The sequence below is a fragment of the Falco cherrug genome, chromosome 1 (genome assembly GCF_023634085.1).
Source record: "Falco cherrug isolate bFalChe1 chromosome 1, bFalChe1.pri, whole genome shotgun sequence".
Lineage (NCBI taxonomy): Eukaryota > Metazoa > Chordata > Aves > Falconiformes > Falconidae > Falco > Falco cherrug.
This window is the reverse complement of record NC_073697.1, coordinates 101,964,625-101,984,293: the sequence shown is the minus strand read 5'-3', so window position 1 is coordinate 101,984,293 and position 19,669 is coordinate 101,964,625. Positions and strand designations below refer to the sequence as shown.

General features: G+C 57.1%; 2 protein-coding genes across 5 annotated transcripts; both read left to right on the top strand.

Moving 5' to 3' along the window:
• Positions 1–2,894: 2,894 nt before the first annotated feature.
• On the top strand, positions 2,895–8,360 carry LOC106631207 (coiled-coil domain-containing protein 183-like). 4 transcript variants are annotated; one of them, XM_055713737.1, is made up of 12 exons: positions 2,895–3,537; positions 4,414–4,582; positions 4,710–4,814; positions 5,009–5,131; positions 5,526–5,654; positions 5,796–5,856; positions 5,939–6,039; positions 6,316–6,476; positions 6,843–7,002; positions 7,148–7,273; positions 7,523–7,616; positions 8,133–8,360. In XM_055713737.1, the coding sequence occupies exons 1-12, from the start codon at positions 3,245–3,247 to the stop codon at positions 8,237–8,239; spliced, it is 1,629 nt and encodes a 542-aa protein (XP_055569712.1). In that variant the 5' UTR covers positions 2,895–3,244; the 3' UTR covers positions 8,240–8,360. The 4 variants fall into 4 exon arrangements, with proteins under 4 accessions (XP_055569712.1, XP_055569695.1, XP_055569702.1 ...); XM_055713720.1 differs by having other exon boundaries at positions 7,148–7,616; XM_055713727.1 differs by having other exon boundaries at positions 2,897–3,537; positions 7,523–8,360.
• A 2,445-nt stretch (positions 8,361–10,805) lies between these two features.
• Positions 10,806–13,992, top strand: LOC129735494 (sperm acrosome membrane-associated protein 6-like). The gene is made up of 8 exons (XM_055703707.1): positions 10,806–11,064; positions 11,573–11,647; positions 11,982–12,050; positions 12,303–12,326; positions 12,413–12,490; positions 12,755–12,858; positions 13,361–13,514; positions 13,844–13,992. The coding sequence occupies exons 1-8, from the start codon at positions 10,806–10,808 to the stop codon at positions 13,990–13,992; spliced, it is 912 nt and encodes a 303-aa protein (XP_055559682.1).
• The last annotated feature ends 5,677 nt before the right edge of the window (positions 13,993–19,669 follow it).

The window sequence follows — 19,669 nt, the reverse complement described above, 5'->3', positions numbered from 1 at the left end:
GGGTGAATATTTGAAATGAATAGGTTAGGCAGGGTCCTCCTCGCAGTAGGCTGGTTTTGTCGAGCTGACTGACGCTCTTCTCAGGACTGCGGCATGACTTTGGCACTCTGCTCAGTCACCTCTGGACAGCAGAGCTCGCCTGCCCATTCTGCTCAAGGGCAAGCACCGCTCTCAGTGTGTCTGCTTCCCAGGAATGTCTGTGCAACCGTATTGGAGGTCATGATCCCGCACAGTCATGTGTGCAAGGTGACACACGTGTCTCTTTGCAACCACCACACCCTTCTTGCTGGCTACTTGCTCTCTGACAACCGCAAAAGTCCCAAGTCCAGGAACGCATACCGCCTGAAACAGATGAGACGTCAGATTAGATGTCTTGGGGGGACAGATGGATGAATTGGCAAAGAATGGCAATGGTGCTTAGTTCCCTGCCAAGGGCTGAGGTTCAAAGAAGCAAGATGGGCTCTTTGGAAACCTTGGGAGTAGACAAACAGGGCCTGCACTGTTCCCTCTCAGTCCCCTTCACCCATACAGATAGCTCAGGAAAAGCTGACAAACACCCTTTGGCCTAAGAAGACAAAAGTTCCCGCAGGGAAGTTCCCACACTTGGAATAATCCCTGAAGTATCCCAGGCTTCCAAGTTTTGTCACGCAACTCTGACCATGGGGACTTCAGACACCCCAGAAAAAGTCCAACCCTTTTTCTGACACTAGGCCTGGACCTTACTGTCCATCTGAATGGACAGAAGAAGTGGCTCCTCACACATCTGTGCACTGCAGTGTCATGCCGGGGCACTGTTCCTGCTTTCAGTGGAGAGGAAGAACAGTTGTGCTGTTGAGCAGCACGATCACTGACTTGGGCTTCTACAATTGGCTGCTTGATAATTAAAACACCATTCTTAAAGATTTCCTTTGCCGGATAGAAGAGTACTCGCTGACTTATTAAAAACCTTCTCTTCCATATAACTTCTTCGTGACATGTATTTAGCTACCTTAAGAAAAATCAGTTATCGCCTGCTTCTATATTAGAGATACAGAAAGACATAAAATCATTTTTGTGAATGGTATAGGAGGTGCCTCCGGCCACGGCGATGCTTTCTGTAGGCCGAAGGGGTGGCCTGTGCTTGTCAGCTGTTCATTCCACGGCGTCAGTGAGAATCTCCGACAGGCATGGGTGGCCTCTGCCCATCGAGCTGGACAGGCTTTTGTTGGGCCGCCATTCCCCAGCAGGAGCAGTTTGGTTGTGCCCCGTTTTAGTGCGAGACAGAGAAATCCTGGCAGCTGTCCTTTCTCCTCTCGCTGCTTATGCTGCTTTCTAATACCTGCCCAGCATTTCCAGGCAGCTCCAGATTCCATGAGCTCTTGTCTCAGCTGTGTTCAACAAATGCTTTTTAGTGGAGCTGGTGTGTTTCAAAGAAGAGGGGAAGAGAGCACAGCAAGTGGAGGAGGAGAGACGGAAAATGCAAACCACCAGGCAAAGCCCCTGTGCTTGGGTGACCGAAAGCTCAGCCAGCAGGGATTTACGGAGCCTTCAGCGTGACGTACCCCTTCCCATGCTAACAGCAGGCAGCAGGTCAGGAGCTGCAGGCTAGCCAGCGCCTCGATGTCTCTCCCAGACGAGTGCTGTGTTCATCATTGGCTGTTCACTTTTAGCGCGCCCGACTGCCTGCTACATGAGAACTGAAGGGAGCTCTGGCTTGCGCTGCTGACGTGACCTTTTCCTTTGTAGCGTGAACAGCGTGGGAAGTCTCCAGAATTTAGGCAGGGAGGGCTGAAGACAACTGAAAGCGGAGAGGTTTGACGTGTGAGGTGCAGGGGGCCTGTGGGACTAGACCCTTAGTCAAAGGCTTCCTCCTGGAAGCTGGTTTCTGCAGGCGCCTGTTGACACGAGCTTGTACAAGCCTGGCTCATGTTTCTTGAGCAGTATTTTGGAAGGGCCGTCCACTCGAGAGTCTGAGTTTTGCTGAGGGCCACTGAAATGGACATCCTTGAGGCATTTTAGCCGTTCTTCTAAAAAGCTCTCTCTTGCCACCCCCCGGTAACCTGCCGTGATGTTTAAATGCTGCCTAGGACAGTGTAGTGGCATAATGACTCTACTTGCCACGTGGGCCCCGCCTCAGCGTGGAGATCTCGACGTGCACGGACAGACTGGCCAGGTTCCTTGTGGGCACAAAGCCTTCACTGCTTGTCTTTCAAAGGGCCATCTCTTCATGCGCATTTTTATGAAGCACAGAAGATGATAATGTCTGCGTGTAGCCTGTCACGGGCCATTGGCGTTAACATGCAATCCATCAGTCTGCACATGAGGTGCTGAGTAAGAGCCTGGGATGATCCTGTGTCGGTAACACTTGATTTCAGAATCCTCTAATTTCTTTGTTTCCTATGTTCAGCAGCTAGAGCACCATAGGACGGCTGCACATTAAAGATCTCGAGCTACAGAAACTTCATCAGAGCTGATCTACAAGCTTGGTGCTAGGAAGGCAGTTTCCCTCTGTAAGGAGTCTTTTTCTGCAAATCAAAGATTGAGGGTTATTCTCCTCTCTGGTAGAGGGAGCTTGGTTTTATTTCTCAACGAATAAATGTACATGCTTGCATTCCTTGCCGTGTCTGTAGCTGAGCCAGAACGTGCGGGAAGGACAAGACCAAAGCCCAGTCTCAGCAGCTGGTCTGTTCTTGCCCGGTGCAACGGGAGCAGAACTCCCTGTGTAGCTGTTCCGTGTTGCCGAAGGCACGTGGCGAGGCAGGAACGGGCTCCTGGTGCCATGCGAAACCAGCCGGCAGCTGCCAGAGAGCGCGGGGGGCTGTTCGGGTCCATGTGCCCACGTGTTTTCCCTGCAAGTGTCCTGGCCCCGTGTCTGGTGGGGCTTGGAGGGGTCCCCCAGCTGGGCAGGCTGCAACTGCTGCAGCCACGGCGCTGGGACCGCGCTGCCCGCCCTGCCTTGGGCTGCCTCAGTAACTGGTTATTCATTCGCCTGTCGCCCGCAGAAGCGGAGAGGAGGGGGCCGTGGGTGGCGATGGCTGAGCAGGAGGCGCTGGCCGAGCAGGAGGTGTGTGCCATGCGGCACTGGGAGGTGCCGCTGTGACAGTTACGCCAGTGCAGGGAGTGAGCTCAGCTCTGTGATGTCACAGCCCGTGTCACAGCCTGCCAACGTCCTAACAGCCCGGCAACGTCTCCACCGGGCAGTAGAGCCACGACGGCTGCCACGTGCGCAGCCAGGCTGGAGGGCCGAGGCAGGAGCAGTGGCACCATGCCGGGCCGCAAGGCAAACCTCAGCCAGCGCGCCCAGGAGCTGTGTGCCGCCGTCGCCTTGCAGGGTGCTGCCCCTTGGGCTTCTTGTGGGGACGGCCTGGGGCGGGCGGGTGGCTCTCGGTCCCCGCGTTGTCCTGCACGGTACCAACAGCGCCTTTGTGTCCCCCAGAGCAAGGCGGGAAGTTTTGCACGCAGCCGCGTGAGGAAAAGCGCAGTGGGACCAGAGAGCGGCTCCCCCGCCTGTGTGAGGCTGTGCAGGAGGACGTCCGTGCCCGGGGCCATAGCCAGCAGGTACCGTCGGGTCCCTCCTGCTCTACCCCTGCCTGGCGCTGGCCCTGTCGGGAGCGGGCGGCACAGGGCAGCACTAGGCTGGGACTGGCCCCAGGCTGGTGGTGATTGTTCTCTCTGCCCCTCTCGTGCCCACAGCACAACAGACGCAGCGTCTCTGCGACCTGCAGAGCGCCAAAGTCCTTGGGGGCCACTATGGCCAACCAGACAGGGCCCAGCGCGCCCGGGCTGCTTGCAGGGGGCTGGGGCTGTGGGAAGGCTCAGAAGGACAGGGTGGGTGGTAGAGTGACCTGGTGCCGGCACAAGGACAGCCCCCCAGGGCTGGTGTGGTGCAACGGGGGGTGTTTGTGTGTGGTCCCACGGGTCCCTTTCCACTGCGGGACCCACCCGTGCAGATCCTCCTTGAGCTCCCTGAGCAGATCTGTTGTCCCGGCAGTACTCCCGGCTGTCCCAGCCTGTGTGTGCCCAGGGCTGCCCGGGTTCCTGCAGCTCCAGCCGCATCCCTGAGAGAGAGATGCTGTCCCTGCCCTGCCCTTCACTGCCCGTCCCGAGGTTACAACGCGGTTATAAGCCCCGCTGCGGTGACAGAGACCCTGGCCCCGCAGAGCTGCCTTTGCCCGGGGGCCTCTTGCAGGGCCAGCGGCAGGCGGGTGCGGGGTGGTGCTGCTGCTGCTGCTGCTGCTGCTCTCCGGCACCCCCGCAGCTGGGGCACTGATGGATTCGATTGACGCCCAGCCCTGGGTCTCAGTTAGGCAGCACCCCTAAGTCCGGTGTCCCCAGCTCCACCCTGGGGGCAGTTTTGCAGGCAGGACCCCCTTGTGCCGCGGGCGCCCAGCAAGCTCTGCCTCCAGCCTGCTGAATGCTCGCATGCCCATCCAGGTGGCCCAGGAGAAGCTCCAGGCCGACATCTATGAACGGTGTGAACACCTGCAACATGCTGCTACACCAGGTGAGGCAGCGGAGACAAGTGCGGGAGGAGCTGCAGAGGCGGCTGCAGCAGCTGCAGGATGCTGCGATGCCTGACAAGCGGCAGCAGGCACAGGCGCAGGTACCTGGGACCCCCTCCTGGGCTGGCAGCACCTGCAGAGGGCTCTAATCCAGCCCCTGCACCCCCCGGCTGGCCTCTGGGCTTGGCATGCGGGGTCACCCCCTGTACCCCCCCACCTCTGCCCCAGGCCATTTGCCAGCTGGAGAAAAACATTGAGAAGGTGCTCCTCAAAGTCCACACTGGACAGAAGGTGACTGCCCTGTACCTGGCGGTGCGGGATGTCCTGAGGAAGGTGAGCTCCTCCCCACCGTGCCATCGTGCCACCTGCTCCCCCAGCAGAGACAAGGAGGTGCCCCAGGGGCAACGCTGGTGGGACACCCCCCTCCCAGATCAAAGAGGTCCTCCTGCTCCCCTCCATCTGCTGTCACAGCACGGGGGACCCCTGGGGCTCACTGGGGTGACGTGCTGTGGCTCCCTGTGTCCCAGGAGCTGGCCCACCTGCCTCCGCACCTGGACCTCCTGTGCAAGATGGCCGAGCTGTATGGTAGGGAGCTCCAGGACATGGATCTCATGGCCTTGGAGGCCTGCAAAGCCGCTGACAGAGCCAAGGTGAGATGGCCAGGGGCACCTCGGGGCCCTTTTCCACCCTCCAGAGCCCACCGACGGCACCATGTGCCCCGGAGCTGCTGAGTGTGCCTTCAACCAAGAGCAAAAGAGCCGGAGCTGGGCTTGCCCACAGCACCCCGATGGCTCCATAGCTCCTCCCGGGTGTCGCTCTTGGGCCGGGCTGCCCTGGGGCTGGGGACAGCCTGCCCGAAGCCCCAGCTATGGCGAAGGCAGCACGCTCCACCCGCCAGCCCTCCTTGCCCACTATCCTTCCCAGCCTGTCTACTTGGCGGCGGGGCTGGTCATTGCTGACCCTGGCCATCCCACAAGTTCAGCTGGCTGCCAAAGGTCCGTTCCAGCTCTGACAGCCACTTCTCCCTTCTCTGACACGCTCCAGGAGGACGCAAACAGGACGCGCAGCCGGATCCTTGCGGAGAGAGCGCGCATGTACCGCTCCCGGGCCACCCAGGAGGTCTCTGTAGACACAGGGTGGCGGAAGGACGTGTACCAAAGGCACCTGAGAGCGGTGAGCTGGGGGTCCTGGCACAGGCCAGGCTGTGGGCAGACGGCAGGCATCGGTGCCGGGCCCCCCACGGGTCGGGGGCCTGCAGGGCCAGCTCCCCCCGGCTGTCAGCAGCGTGGGGGGTGACAATGCACATCCTTGCAGCAGGAGAGGCACGAGCTCACCGTGGACTCCCCGACCCCGGCCTCACAGGACCAGCTCGTGGGTGAGTGCCTGGCAGGGTGCAGGGGGGTGGGACGCGGGCACAGCCGCAGGCATCCTTCCCTGACGCTTCCCTCCCACCCCAGGCACCAGTCTGGAGGCCGTCAGGTCCCAGATGGAGCACGAGGCCAGGGTCACGCAGAAGATGCAGCAGGCCAAGGCTGCGCTGCAGTGCTCCAGGATCTGGGTAACGTGACCCCCCCCTCTGGCAAAACCCACGGCTGCTCAGGGCCCGGGGAGCTGAGAGCCCTCTGCTTGCCTTGTTTCATTGTGGGCTTCTCTGCCCTCCTCTGCCTCGGGAGACCCCCAGAGGCCCTCTGGGGCGGGCAGGGATGGCACCACACTTCTCCGTGACATGAGCTTGCAGCCGTCCATGGTGCACACGGCTCCCCGAGGCCACGGCCCGGGTCCTGTACCCTGCAGGAGCACCGGGGGCTGAGTCCTCGTGCTCTCCCCCGGCCAGGACATACCCGGCAGGCTCCTGGAACAGCAGAAGTCCTCGGCGGACCTGGAGCAGTGCATCAAGGAGGGCGAGGAGAAGAAGCGGGCACTGGCGGAGAGGCTGCACGAGCTGGAGCTGAACCTAGCTAAGCTGAAGTTTCACCAGCCCTCCAACACAAGCAGGTGTGCAGTCGTGTCCACCGGGCCACGGCCCTTGGCGGGGGGGACACGTGTGTGCCAGGTGTCCCGACACAGCAGGGCACCCCTTCCCACGTCCCACTGCAGCCGCCCACCCCTCCTGTGCCGCCAGGTTTTCTGAGCAGGGGGCTCCCCCAGCTCTGGGCCTGGCAGAGCACCCAAAGCTCCCGCTGCGGCGGCAGGAGGACCCCCGCTTCTGGCCTGGCGTGGGAAGTGGTACCAGCAGCGTGGAGCTGGGTTGCAGGCAGCACCTCTGCTCTGCATTGGCAACCTGAGCAGCTTTTGCAACAGCTCTAGGGTGTTCCTGCCCCCCCTGTGCACTTGTATGGATGTGAATGTGCTTGGCTCCAGGGTGCTGGAGGAGGAGCTGCGGCTGAAACTGCAGTGCCAAGAGGCTCGGCTGGAGGACATGCGGGCCCAGATGATGAGGAGCAAGGATGTTCTGCTGAAATGTGAAGAGGACATCGACAGCCTTTTCGTCCGCCTGCAGGGCATCACCGTGCCCGGCCAGGTACCCACATGGGGCTGGCGTGAGCTTGGCCCCGGCCACTGCCCGGTGGTGCAGCAGCACGGCGTGGAAACGCTTGGCGCAGCCACTGTCCCCCCGCCGTGGCTCGTTTTCCCCACCAAGGTGGTTGTTCTCTCTCTGACTCCAGGAGGATCCCGTCAAGGCCATGGCGGTGGAGGAGAAGCTGCAGCACTGTGAGCAGAAGCTGCGCTACCTGGTGCAGCGGGTGGCCAGCCTGCCCCACGACTGGCGCAGCCCCAACAAGGACAACAAGGTGCGCGGGGGCTCCATCCCTGCTGTGGCCTTCGGGCACCCGCACGGGGCTTTCCCATACGGCCCATCCCAAGCGTCCTCCCAGCTGGCAGGATGGAGGTGGCGCCAGGGGAGAGCCATGGAGCAGCTCAGCCCCCGGTGGCACGGGGCACTGCAGGGTGTGCCCCGCGCGGGGACCTCGAGGTGGGGCAGCCCTTGGCTTGGAACACCCACCTCCCCTTCAGCAAGTAACCCAGAGTGTCTTCCACAGATTTTTGCCGAGGTCCGTAATTTACTAGAGAACACCACTGCGGATCACCCACAGAACCTGAGGGTTTCCTTGGAGGACGCAGGCAGCGGCCAAGGTAGGAGAGCACAGCGAGGACACGTGCCACAGCAACCATCCCAGCCCCTGCCCGTGGGGATTCCTGGGCATCCTTGCCTGTCTTCCACTGTCCCAGCAGAGCCCAACCCACGAGCTGCTTGTCCCAGGTGCTGTGGGACAAGGAGGGAGAGCCTTGGCTTCAAAATCACCTGGTTGTGGCCTCCTCCTGTTGGATGTTCTTGGGGGAGACCACGAGCTTTTGGCAGCTCTCTACTGTGTTTTTAACAAAGCGGGAGCTGTACCCACCACCCCCTGGCTCCAGGCCTTTCTGGGAAGCGCCAGCAGTGTTGAAGAGGGGCCACAGCGGTGGCAACCCCAGGCTCTGCAGGTCCCCCTGGGATGCGGGGCTGGCAGAGCCAGTCGGCAGTGCCTGTGCCTCAGGGCTCCGCACGAGGGCTCTCTGGGATGCCACCAGCCCTGCAAAAGGTGCCGGCTCTGCCCAGGGACACGAGCGCACAGAGCCTCCACAGCCCACTCCTCTCCACTCTCTCCTCAGAGTCCTTGGATTCTGATGACGAATCCTGTGGCCTTGTCCTCACCCGGGAGGGCATCAAGAAGCAGGGGCTGCTCCTGATGAAAAGCAAGCAGCGTGGCAAGAAGTAGCAGTTTCTCCAGCAGACCTTTGCATGCCCCACAGCCACCCGCTGTGCTGGGCATGCCCCAGAGCCACCCGCTGTGCTCTTTGGCCGGCAGCTTTAATAAAGTAGATGTTTTGCACTCCTCACAGGCCTGTGGTACACCTGGAATGGGGGGGTCACTTCTGGCACCTGGGACGCCTGGGTGCTGAGCTGGCTTTGGAAGCACCCCCATCCCCGCCGCCCCTCACCCCGTTGCGCTCTCTGCAGAGGTGGGGATGGACCGGGCGGGGGAACCGCTTTCGTGGCCAAAGCAAAGCTGGGGTCAGGGTGGCTCTCTCCCCCTTGCTCCTGTGGGGCAATCGCCTTCGCGGGACCTCTGCAGCCCCAGACCACTGTGGGACCTCAAAGGGCTGTTGCCTGTCCAAGGCAGCTCTGGGGAAACGTGGGGCAGGGGCTGAGACCTGTCCAGGCATTGGACCTCAGGGTGGGGGTCTTCATGTGCATGCGTGGGAGCACAAGGGCAGACCCTGCCTCGGGAAGGGAGAGCCAAGTCTGAGCTGGAGCCCCCAGTCTGGGGCTGCCTGACCTGACCCGGCTGGGGACCCTTCCAGCTTCTGCCCTCCCCTGGCCCCCGCACACACGTTGTGCAACTCGTACTGATAACCCTGACCTCAGAGCACACGTCGGGCGCTACCTCTGGGCTGCGGGGCAGTGCCTGCAGGTAAGGTCTAACCCAGCATGAGCCAGGACAGCAGAGGATGCCACAGCGAGCCTGTGGCTCCCGGACAGGATCCCCAGCCCTGCTGACTGCTCACGGACACCCAGCCGTGGGCTCCACGGTGCCTTCGCTGCAAAGGCACTCCTAAAACATGGCTGCAAAGGGATGGTGCTGTTTCCCCAAGTACAGCCAGCACTGACAGGGAGACCCGCGCGGGAGAGTGGCACCTCGTCCCCTTCAGCCGGGGGACATCAACACCAGACCAGGCTTTCACTGTCCTCTCTGCTTGGTCCCTGTACTTCATGCCAACAGCACTTGTAACATCATCCCTAGGGGGAAGGAAGGGCTCTTTCCTTTCTGACCTTGGCAATACCTCTGGTGTAGATGGACTGTCATCCACATCATCCATCGACTGGCCGTCTACATCCAGAGCCTCATACCTGTTGTACAGAGTCACCTGGGAAGACGAGGTGGCCAAGGAGAGTTTGCCTGCCACCCCGAGCATGGACTTGCCTCCATTCACTCCTACCCTTTAAACCACCACCTTCAGCCTAGCAGAGGGAGGATACAGGATCCCCTTGATCTTGATTTTCTTCTGGTGGCTGTTCCTGTTTCTGTCTCATGGAGGGCAGAGCATGGTTCCACCAGTCTATGCTTTCCTCAGACTTCTCAATGCTCCTTGAACTTTCTACTTCCTCTTGTAGCTCTGCCACCAGGCTGAGCAGACCATCCACTTGTCCACACCCCACAGAGCTCTTCTCACCACTGCCATCCATGAAAGGCACTTGCATGCCCTGCAGCCCGAGGCCTGGATGCCTGCATGTTTTCACCGGAGCTCTCTCTGGGTTGCCACATCCATCCTGGTGAGTGCAGAGTACAGAGCTTTCTTCCAGGTGGATACCATAGCCAAGCTCCTCCTGGGAGAGTGATGACCACCAACTGAACTCGCTTCTTTTGCTGGTAGGATGATGACGCCCTTCCTGCGCAAACTGCCATGCAAACTGCTGCGCACACCCTGGCTGATCACCACACAGTTGGCCTGCTCTGCTGGCAGTGCTCCTGGCCACTAGTGCTCCATAGGCTGCTTTTTATGGGGGTGGGGTGGCTGCGGTTGCTCTGGCAATGCCTAGACCTTGAAAGCATCTTTCATGAGAGCTGTCAGCTCTCAGTGGGTGTCTCCGCTGCCCTGGCATTTTCCTGCCTTAGGAAACCCCCTTGTGCAGCAAGATCTGCCGCTCTACCGTGGATCGGGCTGGCTCACCTGGGTGGAAGAGCAAGGAGGTGTTAATGAGATGGGACATGGAGGAATGAAAAGGAGAAGCCTTGCATAGTTCCTCTCTGCAAGAGACTGGACTGGGGGTGCTGACAGGACAGGGTCATAGGGACAAAGGCAAGGAATTGGACATCAAAACAGAGGGGATTTTGGGTCACCAAGTAAAGTGACTGGCAGGGACTGAAGGCAGAAAATCTGGGGAGACCAAAATGAGGGTCTGGGAGCCCATTCTCCAGCCGACACACCCCAGGGGACTCATATGTCTAGGTATCCCCACTCCTCTCAAGGGGGGACCCAGGTATCTGGGACCTACATAGGAACCCCGCTGTCTCCTGGGTATCCAGGCACCTGGGCTCCACCTGGGAACCCCGCTGTCTCCTGGGTATCCAGGCGCCTGGGCTCCACCTGGGAACCCCGCTGTCTCCTGGGTATCCAGGCGCCTGGGCTCCACCTGGGAACCCCACTGTCTCCTGGGTATCCAGGCGCCTGGGCTCCACCTGGGAACCCCACTGTCTCCTGGGTATCCAGGCGCCTGGGCTCCACCTGGGAACCCTGCAGTTCCCTGGGGACCCAAGCATTTGGGTGCTGTACTTTGTGGCCATGGGGTGGTGGTGGGTGCTGGCTCCCTGGCTCCCTGGAAACCCAGGCATCAAGGCAGGGGGGCTTGCCTTGTGGCAGTGGGTGGCCCTGGCATCCTGGCTCCCTGCGGTGCACTCCTGCCTGCTCTGCTTTGGGCCTCCCAGTCAGCGGGAACAGCTCTGCCATGACATTACTGGGGCCCCCCTCAAGGACCCTCGACATCAACGCTGCCTTGAGGCCCTTGCCCAGGCTGCTGAGCCACTTTCCTCTGTCACTGTGGGTGCGTCATGGGTTCCCCATCCTGACCGGCACCTCCATCCCACCAGGGACCTCCAGCCCAAGGGGGACCACCACTCTGAACAGGATCCCAGAGCCGTCTGGGGTTTCCCACTTCAACCGATGCCCTCATACTGACACGGGATCCCTGGCAGTTGAAGACCCCTTTCCTAAACAGAAACCCCAGGGACCCACCCCAGACAGGCACCCTACGACTCCCAACAATGCCAATGTCTCCCTAGTCCTGACCTGGACCTCAGGGACCTCTGGGAACCCCAACCCTGCCTAGGACCCTGAGAATCACCCAAACCAGAACAGGGACACTGAGGACACCCTGGCCCTACCTAGGACCTCAGGAATCCCCAAGAATATCTGACCCTTCCCCAGTATCCCTAAACCCTGATCAGGACTGCAGGAACCCCCAGGAACTCCCAGCCCTTACTGGACCCTCCCATCCCTGAACCTCCAATCCCAACCCTGTACTGGTCTCAGCACACCTGTACTGGTCGCAGGGTCGGGGCAGCGTGATGTACTTCGGGAGATCGTCATGGATGCCCTGCATTTTCTGGAGAAGCAGAGCAAGACGAGTGAGCAGGGGATGTGGGACATGTGAGGGGTAGGGTCAGGACATGGGTCATGGGGGATAGGACACGGAGGCCTTGAATGGGGGGTGTGGTGAAATACAAGACGATATGGAGGTCTGGGGCTGTAAGGGGATAGCTGGGGAATCCTGAGGGTATGTGGGCTTCAAGGTATACAGCTTCTGGGGGGAGGGGCGGGGTGTTGGGGGGGTATTTGGGGATATATGGAACTCCAGTAGGGACATATGGGGTTGAGGCAAGTACAGAGGATCTGTGGGGTCTGAGGAGGGATTCTGGGGATCAGAGGGAGGTTACATTGTCTACCTGGCCTTCTGGACAGAGCCCTTTGAGGTGTCTCTACAGGCAGCCGTCAACGTAATCTGGGCGAAGCTGAGCCATCTGGAGAAAGGTATGGGGCCAGTGGGGACGCCCACCCAAGACTCCCACTCTGGAAATTCTCCAGGACCCCCACTAAAGGGACTGTCACAGACCCCCCCACCATGGACATCTACACCCCAGGGACCCCCACCTTGGGCACCCCCATCCTGAAGAAACCCCTGGGGATCCCATCTGGGCTGGACAAGGGACGAGCCCAAACAGCTCATCACAGGGATGCGGATCCCCAGTGATCCCCAGTCTAATGCTGCTTCCTCTCCACCAGCTCCAGCCTGTGTCCCGCCTTGTGGTGAGTGCCCGTCTCTCTGTCTTGCCACCCTCTGTCGCCTCATACATCTCCCATCCCCATGGGACCAGCAAGTCTCTCCATCCTAGGATACCAGCCAGCTGCTCGCGTCTTCCAGTGTGCTACCTGCCGCCTCGTGGACTGCCAGTTTCCCCTGGATTGCCCAGGTATGGGGACATGGTAGACCCAGGCATCCAGGCTGGTCTAAGTCCCACCCCGGCGCTGGGTGCCTCCAGGTCTCTGGGGGCAACTGCCATTCCTCATGTGTGGCCATGCCTGCTGGGCCCACCATGAACGCACAGCAGTGTGCTGAGGTGCATGCCTGTGCACCTCTACTGCGAGCACGTGAGCACTTGTAGTCACACAGGAGCACATTCATTCCTGTAAGTGCATGAGTAGATGTGAACTCACATGCTTCTCAATGCTCCCAGTGCAGGTCCTGCGGGCCCAAACAGATGAAACCGTCACACTGCACTGCTCTGTGCCCTTTGCCACCCTCCCTGGCCTGCCCGTTACCTGGATGTTTGCCAAGGACGTGAGTTGCATATATGCTTGTGCAAGGGTGTACACAGACATTCAAGAGAGGACTGGGCCTGGGTAGCAAGGCCTGCATGCACACAGTTGTGCGCTTGCCATAAGGACAATCCATAGATACAGGTATGGCTTATACAGTAGATATAAGTAGCACGTGTGTAAGCATGCACAGGATGCAAGCAAGTGCTGACCCATGTGAAAGGTGCACACAAGCAAGAGGCAGGTCACTTGTGTTTGCAGATTCATGTGTACTTGTGTGCACACGTGTGGCAAGGAAGTGGCTTTTGCTCTGCTTGTGCATCCCTCTGTGCATACAAAGAGCACAAGGAGCACGTGGGACATAAGGTGCATGCACATGCATGAGTAAAGGGTACAAGAAGCATGCTTCATCACGTGGGACATGACAAGCATGTGCAGGACACGTGTGCCTTTGCATGCACATGTATATTGTTTCATGTACCTGGTGGACCAGGCTGCCTTGATGTGTTCCCCCCCTTCCCCAGCTGTACACACAGGACCTGACACTGTTTGAGGAGCTGCAGGGAAGCACAGAGGGATCTCGCATTCTGATCATCCATGACCCCATTCCAGGAACCATCGCCTGTTCCCTGGGGGAGGTTTATGAGCCATTGGTCCGCAAGTACTTCTACCTCAACGGTGCGCCCAGACACCTGAGTACCCTTGGGGGCAGTGAGCAGTGTGGGGTGAAGTAGCACCCCAGACACCTGGGCCCATGGGCGGGGGGTGCATGGGGTGTGAGTAGGGTGCCAGTACACCTGGGTCCATGGTGGACAGGTGTAGTGGAGCAGGTGTTCCCTGATGCCTGGCTTCTCTGGGGACAGTGGGGCACATGGGGTGGAGCAGGGACCCCCAGATGCCTGGGTCCCAGAGGGCAGTGAGGTCTGTGGCGGGAGCAGGTCCTACAAAAGGACACCTGGTCCCTGGGAAGCAGTGCCCCATGACCCGAGGTGTCTGTGTCTCTACAGTATCAGAGGGAAGTGTGGAGGACGAGCACAGACTCCAGGCTCGGTTCAGAGCTGTGCTACATTGGCCCCACAGCAAGACCCGCCTGCGCCACATGCTATTGCTGGGGCTGGCACTTGGCTCCATGGCGCTCGTGCTGCTGCTGGTGTGAGTCCTCCTGACCTGGTAAACCTTAACCAAAATCCCGATAGACTGCAAGCCATGGACTATGTCCCCCTGGGACTCCCACTGTCCTCTGACCCGTTCCAGGACACCTCCCTTGCACCCAGCACCACTTCAGGCTTCCCTGCTGCCCCCAGACTCCCTAATTATCCCTGAGACCCTGCCATTCCCCCTTGTCCCCAGAACACCCACTATCCCTTAGGCGCCCCAGTTACAGTCAGTTGACCCCGTGGTCCCATACTTTCACCCTTAGACCCACCAGTTGCCCCCAGGACCACCAAATTGCCCCTTGGGCCCCCCAGATTCCTCATGATCCCCCTCTCCTCAGATGGAGATACAGGGTCTCCTCCCCCCTGTCCCATCCCCACCCTTTCTCTATTCCCCCTTCTGCCTTCCAGGGCCACCTGTCAATGCTGGAGACTCACAAACCGCAGTGACCCCCAGACATCTGACAGACCTGGACAACAAGGTCCCTCAGAGGATTCCGCATGCCCGGGATCACCCTAGGGGAGCTTGACACGTGGATCCATCCCTAAGGACCAACATTTCCACAATTGCTTTCTTGTATTGGGGATGGCATGTGCAAATAAGGACAGTCTAAAAGCAGAACCAAAGAGTTCTAAACATGTGTATTACGCTGGAGATAGAGATCTGGGTGTTTTGGGCTTGCACACAGAAATCTGTGGGCTGGCGTACAGAAAAACTGGGTAACAGGCAGTGCACAAGCAGTCCAAAATACAGTCCCAAAACCCCTGACCCTGCATTTCAACAGCCAGCACTAAGGGAAGGTCAGTCTGCTACCTGTAGGAAAGCTTTCTTTTGATACTGATGTATTACTACACCTTTATATGTCATGGCCATTACAAATGCCAAGTTACTTTCTCCTCTGATATTTTTTTTTTGCCTGAAACCATTTTGTCACATATTTACTTTTATACCACTGTATAACCCAGTTGACTCAATTTGGTAATTTGAATAAACTGCTGCTACAGATTTTTCAGTCATTATGTCTGTAACAAAATGATCAAACAGTGGAAGAAGAATGCTATATGATTCCTTGAAGAAGAGATTTTAGAAAAAAAACTACTCTAAAACCCTTAGGCTGTGATCACAGTATCTTCAGTGCTCTATGTTGCCTTTAAACATATCTAGACTTATGTTAGAAAAAACAGCTACCAGAAAAACATGACAAAACAGGCTACAACTGCAGTACACACAGAGTATGCCCCTATCCCATCGGCGTATTCAGTCCAAAGCTACTGGTAAAATGCTTCTGCCACCTGGGTGGACACTCCAGCTGTGTTTACATCTGCTGGGCTGTCAGTGCAGGTTATGGCTGAGCAGCAATCTCTGGGCTGAAGCCCCAGTCTGTGCCCCCCATCCCATCCCATCCCATCCCATCCCATCCCATCCCATCCCATCCCATCCCATCCCATCCCACAGAGGCCAACCCTCACCCGAGAATGGACCTTTTCCTCTTGCCTGATACCCAACAGAACCACCATGTGCTCCTCCTGGATGCTGCAGCTCATGCTTCTCATCCAAGTAATACTAACATTTTCCATTAGGAACACACTTTGGGTTTGTGATCCCTGCCTATTTCTTCTGCTGCTAACGAGTGGGCTGAGGGGGTAGCGGGGTGCAAATCACACTCCCTTCAGTCACAGGTTTCCATCAGGCTGTGTGAAGCAAAGGGAAGAGGATGAAGTTCTTCCTATCTTGGGTGCTGACGACAAAAACATACACAACTGGCAAAGGAGGATGACAGAAAGATGCAGCCACCAGGCATGGGCTCTCCTTTCCTCTCAGACCTCTTGGGCTCTTTCCTTGTCTGTGCCCCAGGCCATGGCTGGAGGGGCTCAGCACAACATGGAGCAGCTGAGGGCAGAAAGAGCGCTGGATTGCTGCAGTCCCACAGTGGAGGGCTTGCTACAAGGTCATTTGCTACGTGAAGTGCAGTGAGTGTGTCCTCCAGGACTCTGACTCCTTATTGCATGCTCTGGAGGGGTTTGTGGGGGGCTCAGCTGCACAGCAGCAGCTCAGACAGCCTTGCTGGAGCTCTAGCACAGAAGCCATCAGCTGCCAGGCACAAAATCCAGTTCCTGAGACCGTCCAAATGGACGGACCTGGGAGAATGAGCCCTTATGGCCCACTGTACGTTGGGGCTGACTGAGGGTCTCAGTGATGAGGCAGCCAGAATGGCCCCTCCCCAGAGACTGGGGCAGCTCTCAGGCCTGGCTATCCCTTCAGAGAGGAGGCTGGCAGTGCACCAGAGTGTACCAGCATCCTCAGAGGTGTGCCATGCTCTGCAGCACACAGCTTGCCACCCCAAGCAGAGGATCCCATGGAAGTAGGGGCCACCAACCCACACTCTTCACCCCAAAACCAAAATTAGATGGAGACAGGGGACATTTTTATTATATGTTTCCTGCAAGCAAGCAAGAAATCAAGCGAAAGTAGCAGAAAGCTTGTGTGGATGAGCAAGGTGCTCCTTAGTAAACTCAGACATATAAAGGAAGTGGTCAGGAAAGCATAGTATGATGGTCAATGGAATAAAGAGATGATGGCCAATAGAATAAAGAGATGCTGTCCAGTCATTCAGAGATGGCGTTGGGAAAGCCAGGGCTGCCCTGGAGTTGAATCTAGTAAGGGGTGTGAAGGGCAGCAAGAAAGATATCGACAGGTATAAAACCAAAAGGAATACTAGGGAAAATGTGGGTCTGCTGCTGAATCCCCATTCACAAGTCCTGGTGACGCAGGACATGGAAAAGGCCAAGGTACTCAATGACTTCTTCACTTCTATCTTTACTGGGAAGACCACCAACCTTAAGGAATTCCAGGCCCAAGAGATCAGGGGGGAAATCTGAAGTAAGAAAGACATACTCTTGGTGAAAGAGAATAAGGTTAGGGAATACTTAAGCCAACTGTGTGTACAGAAGTCCATGGGCCCTGATGGGATGCACCCACAAGTGCTGAGGGAGCTGGCCAATGTCATTGCAAAGCTGCTCTAAAAAATCTTTCATCAGTCCTGGAAACTGGGAGAAGTGTCTGAAGACCGGAGGAAAGTAAATGTCACTCTTATCTTCAAGAGCAAGAAGGAGGACCCAGGGAACCACAGGCTGGTGAGCTTCACCTTGATCCCTGGGAAGCTGATGAAGCAGCTAGTCCTGGAAACCATTTCCAGGCACATGAAAGACAAGACGGTGATCTGAAGTAGTCATCGTGGATTTACAAAGGAGAAATCGTATTTAAGTAGCCTGACCATCTTCTACAATGAGGGACTAGCATGATGAATGAGGGGAGAGCAGTGGATATTGTTTACCTCGATTTTAGTAAGCTTTTGACACTGTCTCCCCAAACATCCTAACAGACAAACTGGCAAAATATGGGTTAAATAAGTGAACAGGGAGGTGGACTAAAAAAAAGATGAATGGACAGGCCCAGAGTGCTGATTAGTGACATAAAGTCCAGCTGGACACCAGTGGTGTACTCCAGGAGTCAATCCCAAGGCCATCCAGCTGCAAGGTAGGTCTGCAAAAAAGGGCACGGAGATCCCGGTGAGCAAGAAACCAACCATCAGCCAGCAGTGGTCATGGTAAGGAATGACAACAGCATCTTGGGCGGCATTAGAAGGAGCATTGCCAGCAGGTCAAGGGAGGTGATCCTTTCCTCTGCTGCTAAGGCCATACCTGGAGTCCAGTTCCGGGTTCCCCAGTGCAAGAGGTACATGAATATGTGAGAGAGGGTCCATCAAAGGGTCCTGAAGATGATTAAGGGACTGAAGCATCTCTCCTTTGAGGAAGGGCTGAGAGAGCTGGGACTGTTCAGCCTGGAGAGGAGAAAGCTCAGAAGGGGATTTTATCAATGTCTATAAATATCTGAAGGGACAGAATGAAGAAGTGGGAGTTAGGGTCTTTCCAGTGGTGCCTAGTGCCAGGACAAGAATCAGTGGGTACAAACTGACAAACAGGCAGTTCCATCTGAACACAAAACACTTTTTCACTGTGAGGGTGACCAAACACTGGCACAGGTTGCCCAGGGAGGGAGTCTCCATTCTTGGTGATATTCGAAACCCAATCAGAAACTTTCCTGGGTGGCCTGCTGTAGCTGACTTTTCTTGAGGAGGGGGCTGGACCAGGTGATCTCAGGAGGTCCTTTCACATCTTGCCATTGCATCCCAATGAGGTGGCAAGAGAAGGCAGTGGAGGGCTTGGAGAGCACCTGAGGGCATTCGGACGGTTCTGGCATGAAAAGGAAAGCAAAGGTAGGACACTGGGAAGCACTTCAAAGAAAATGGGGGCTCTTAAGTGGCACCAGAAAACAAATGGAGAAGTCAGAAGTGTGCAGAAGGGAAATTGGAGGCCTCCAAAGGTGCACCTTCTTCTGGATGGACCAAAAGGTAAATGGAGTGATTCTAAAGGGACAAGAGGACCAAATGGAAGCCTCTGCGTTGAACCAGAGGGCAGATCCTGGGGACCACCAAAGGGCACATCAAAACCATTCATTCAATTCTGTGTCCGTTCAGATCCCCTCCAGGAACTCTTTATTCCCCCACATGCCTCTTTGGTCCCTTCTGTTCTTCTCTATGCATGCTCAGGTTCCCTCTGTTTCTCTCTGTGGACCCCCAATTACCCTCCATTCCCTTTTGAGTGCTTGTAGATCCTCTCTGCTCCTCTGCCTGTGCCTTAGAACCCAGCAGTTCCAACCCATGCATGCTCAGATCTCCTCCACTCCCCTTGGTGCACCCCCCAGCTCTTGCCATCCTTTCTGAGTGCCTAACATCCAAACTATGTCACCACTACCTGCTTTCAAATTCTTTCTGTTACCTTCTGGGTGCTCCTATATCCTCTTGGACTCATTCTGTTCACTTTCAAGCACTCTCAGATGCTCTCCATTCCTATCCAGCTCCTTTCATATCCCCTCATTGTGCTCTCTTGGAACCCTCTGTTGTCCTCCTTTCACAAAGGAGATCTCCATTCCCCTCATTGTATGCTCAAGTGTCCATCCATTTCCCTCTGTACGCACCCAGATCTCCTCTGTTCCCCTCCTTGAATACTCAGACATTCTCTGTTCCTTTCAGTGTCTGCTTAGTGCTGACTTCTCCCATCTGTGTACATCCCACTGTTGCCCTCCATTGACACTCACATCCCACCCATCCTTTCTGTGGGTGCCCAGTTCCTACAGGTTACACCATCAGATCCCTTCCAGTCCCTCTCCATACCCTCAATTGCCCCCCATTTTCCCTCCACGCACACTCAGATCCACTCCATCCTCTCCATGCACACAGGGCCAAGCTTTCTGCTTTCACCTCTGTGCACGCTCAGATCCCCCTGTTCCCCTCTGTACAAGCTCAGATCCCTGTTGCTGCTCTCCATCCACTCAGTTTCACTCCATTCCTGGGCAGACATTTGCTTTCATCTGTATCCATCCACCCTGCTTGACCAGTCTCCCAAACCGAGTGCCCCAGAGACTGCAGCTGTCTCAACTGGCCCACAGAAACTTTAACCAGTGTCTTTCAGCAGACCCATTCAGCTGCATCCTTGCAGATCAGGACTATGGACCACTGCGGAATAGAGAGCTCTCCTGCTTCCCCCAGATGAAGATCACCTCCACCACTATCCTCTGCTGTCATGCCATCCCGAAAACACCAGCCGCTCCAAATACTG

Coding starts and splice junctions, on each gene's coding strand:
- LOC106631207 (XM_055713711.1), top strand. CDS start 3,245: ATGCCGGGCCGCAAGGCAAACCTCAGCCAGCGCGCCCAGGAGCTGTGT. Junction 5,655..5,798: donor ACCAAAGGCACCTGAGAGCG/GTGAGCTGGGGG, acceptor TCCTTGCAGCAG/GAGAGGCACGAGCTCACCGT. Junction 6,477..6,842: donor CAGCCCTCCAACACAAGCAG/GTGTGCAGTCGT, acceptor GCTTGGCTCCAG/GGTGCTGGAGGAGGAGCTGC.
- LOC129735494 (XM_055703707.1), top strand. CDS start 10,806: ATGGGGTGGTGGTGGGTGCTGGCTCCCTGGCTCCCTGGAAACCCAGGC. Junction 12,327..12,412: donor AGCCTGTGTCCCGCCTTGTG/GTGAGTGCCCGT, acceptor TCTCCATCCTAG/GATACCAGCCAGCTGCTCGC. Junction 12,491..12,754: donor GTTTCCCCTGGATTGCCCAG/GTATGGGGACAT, acceptor CAATGCTCCCAG/TGCAGGTCCTGCGGGCCCAA.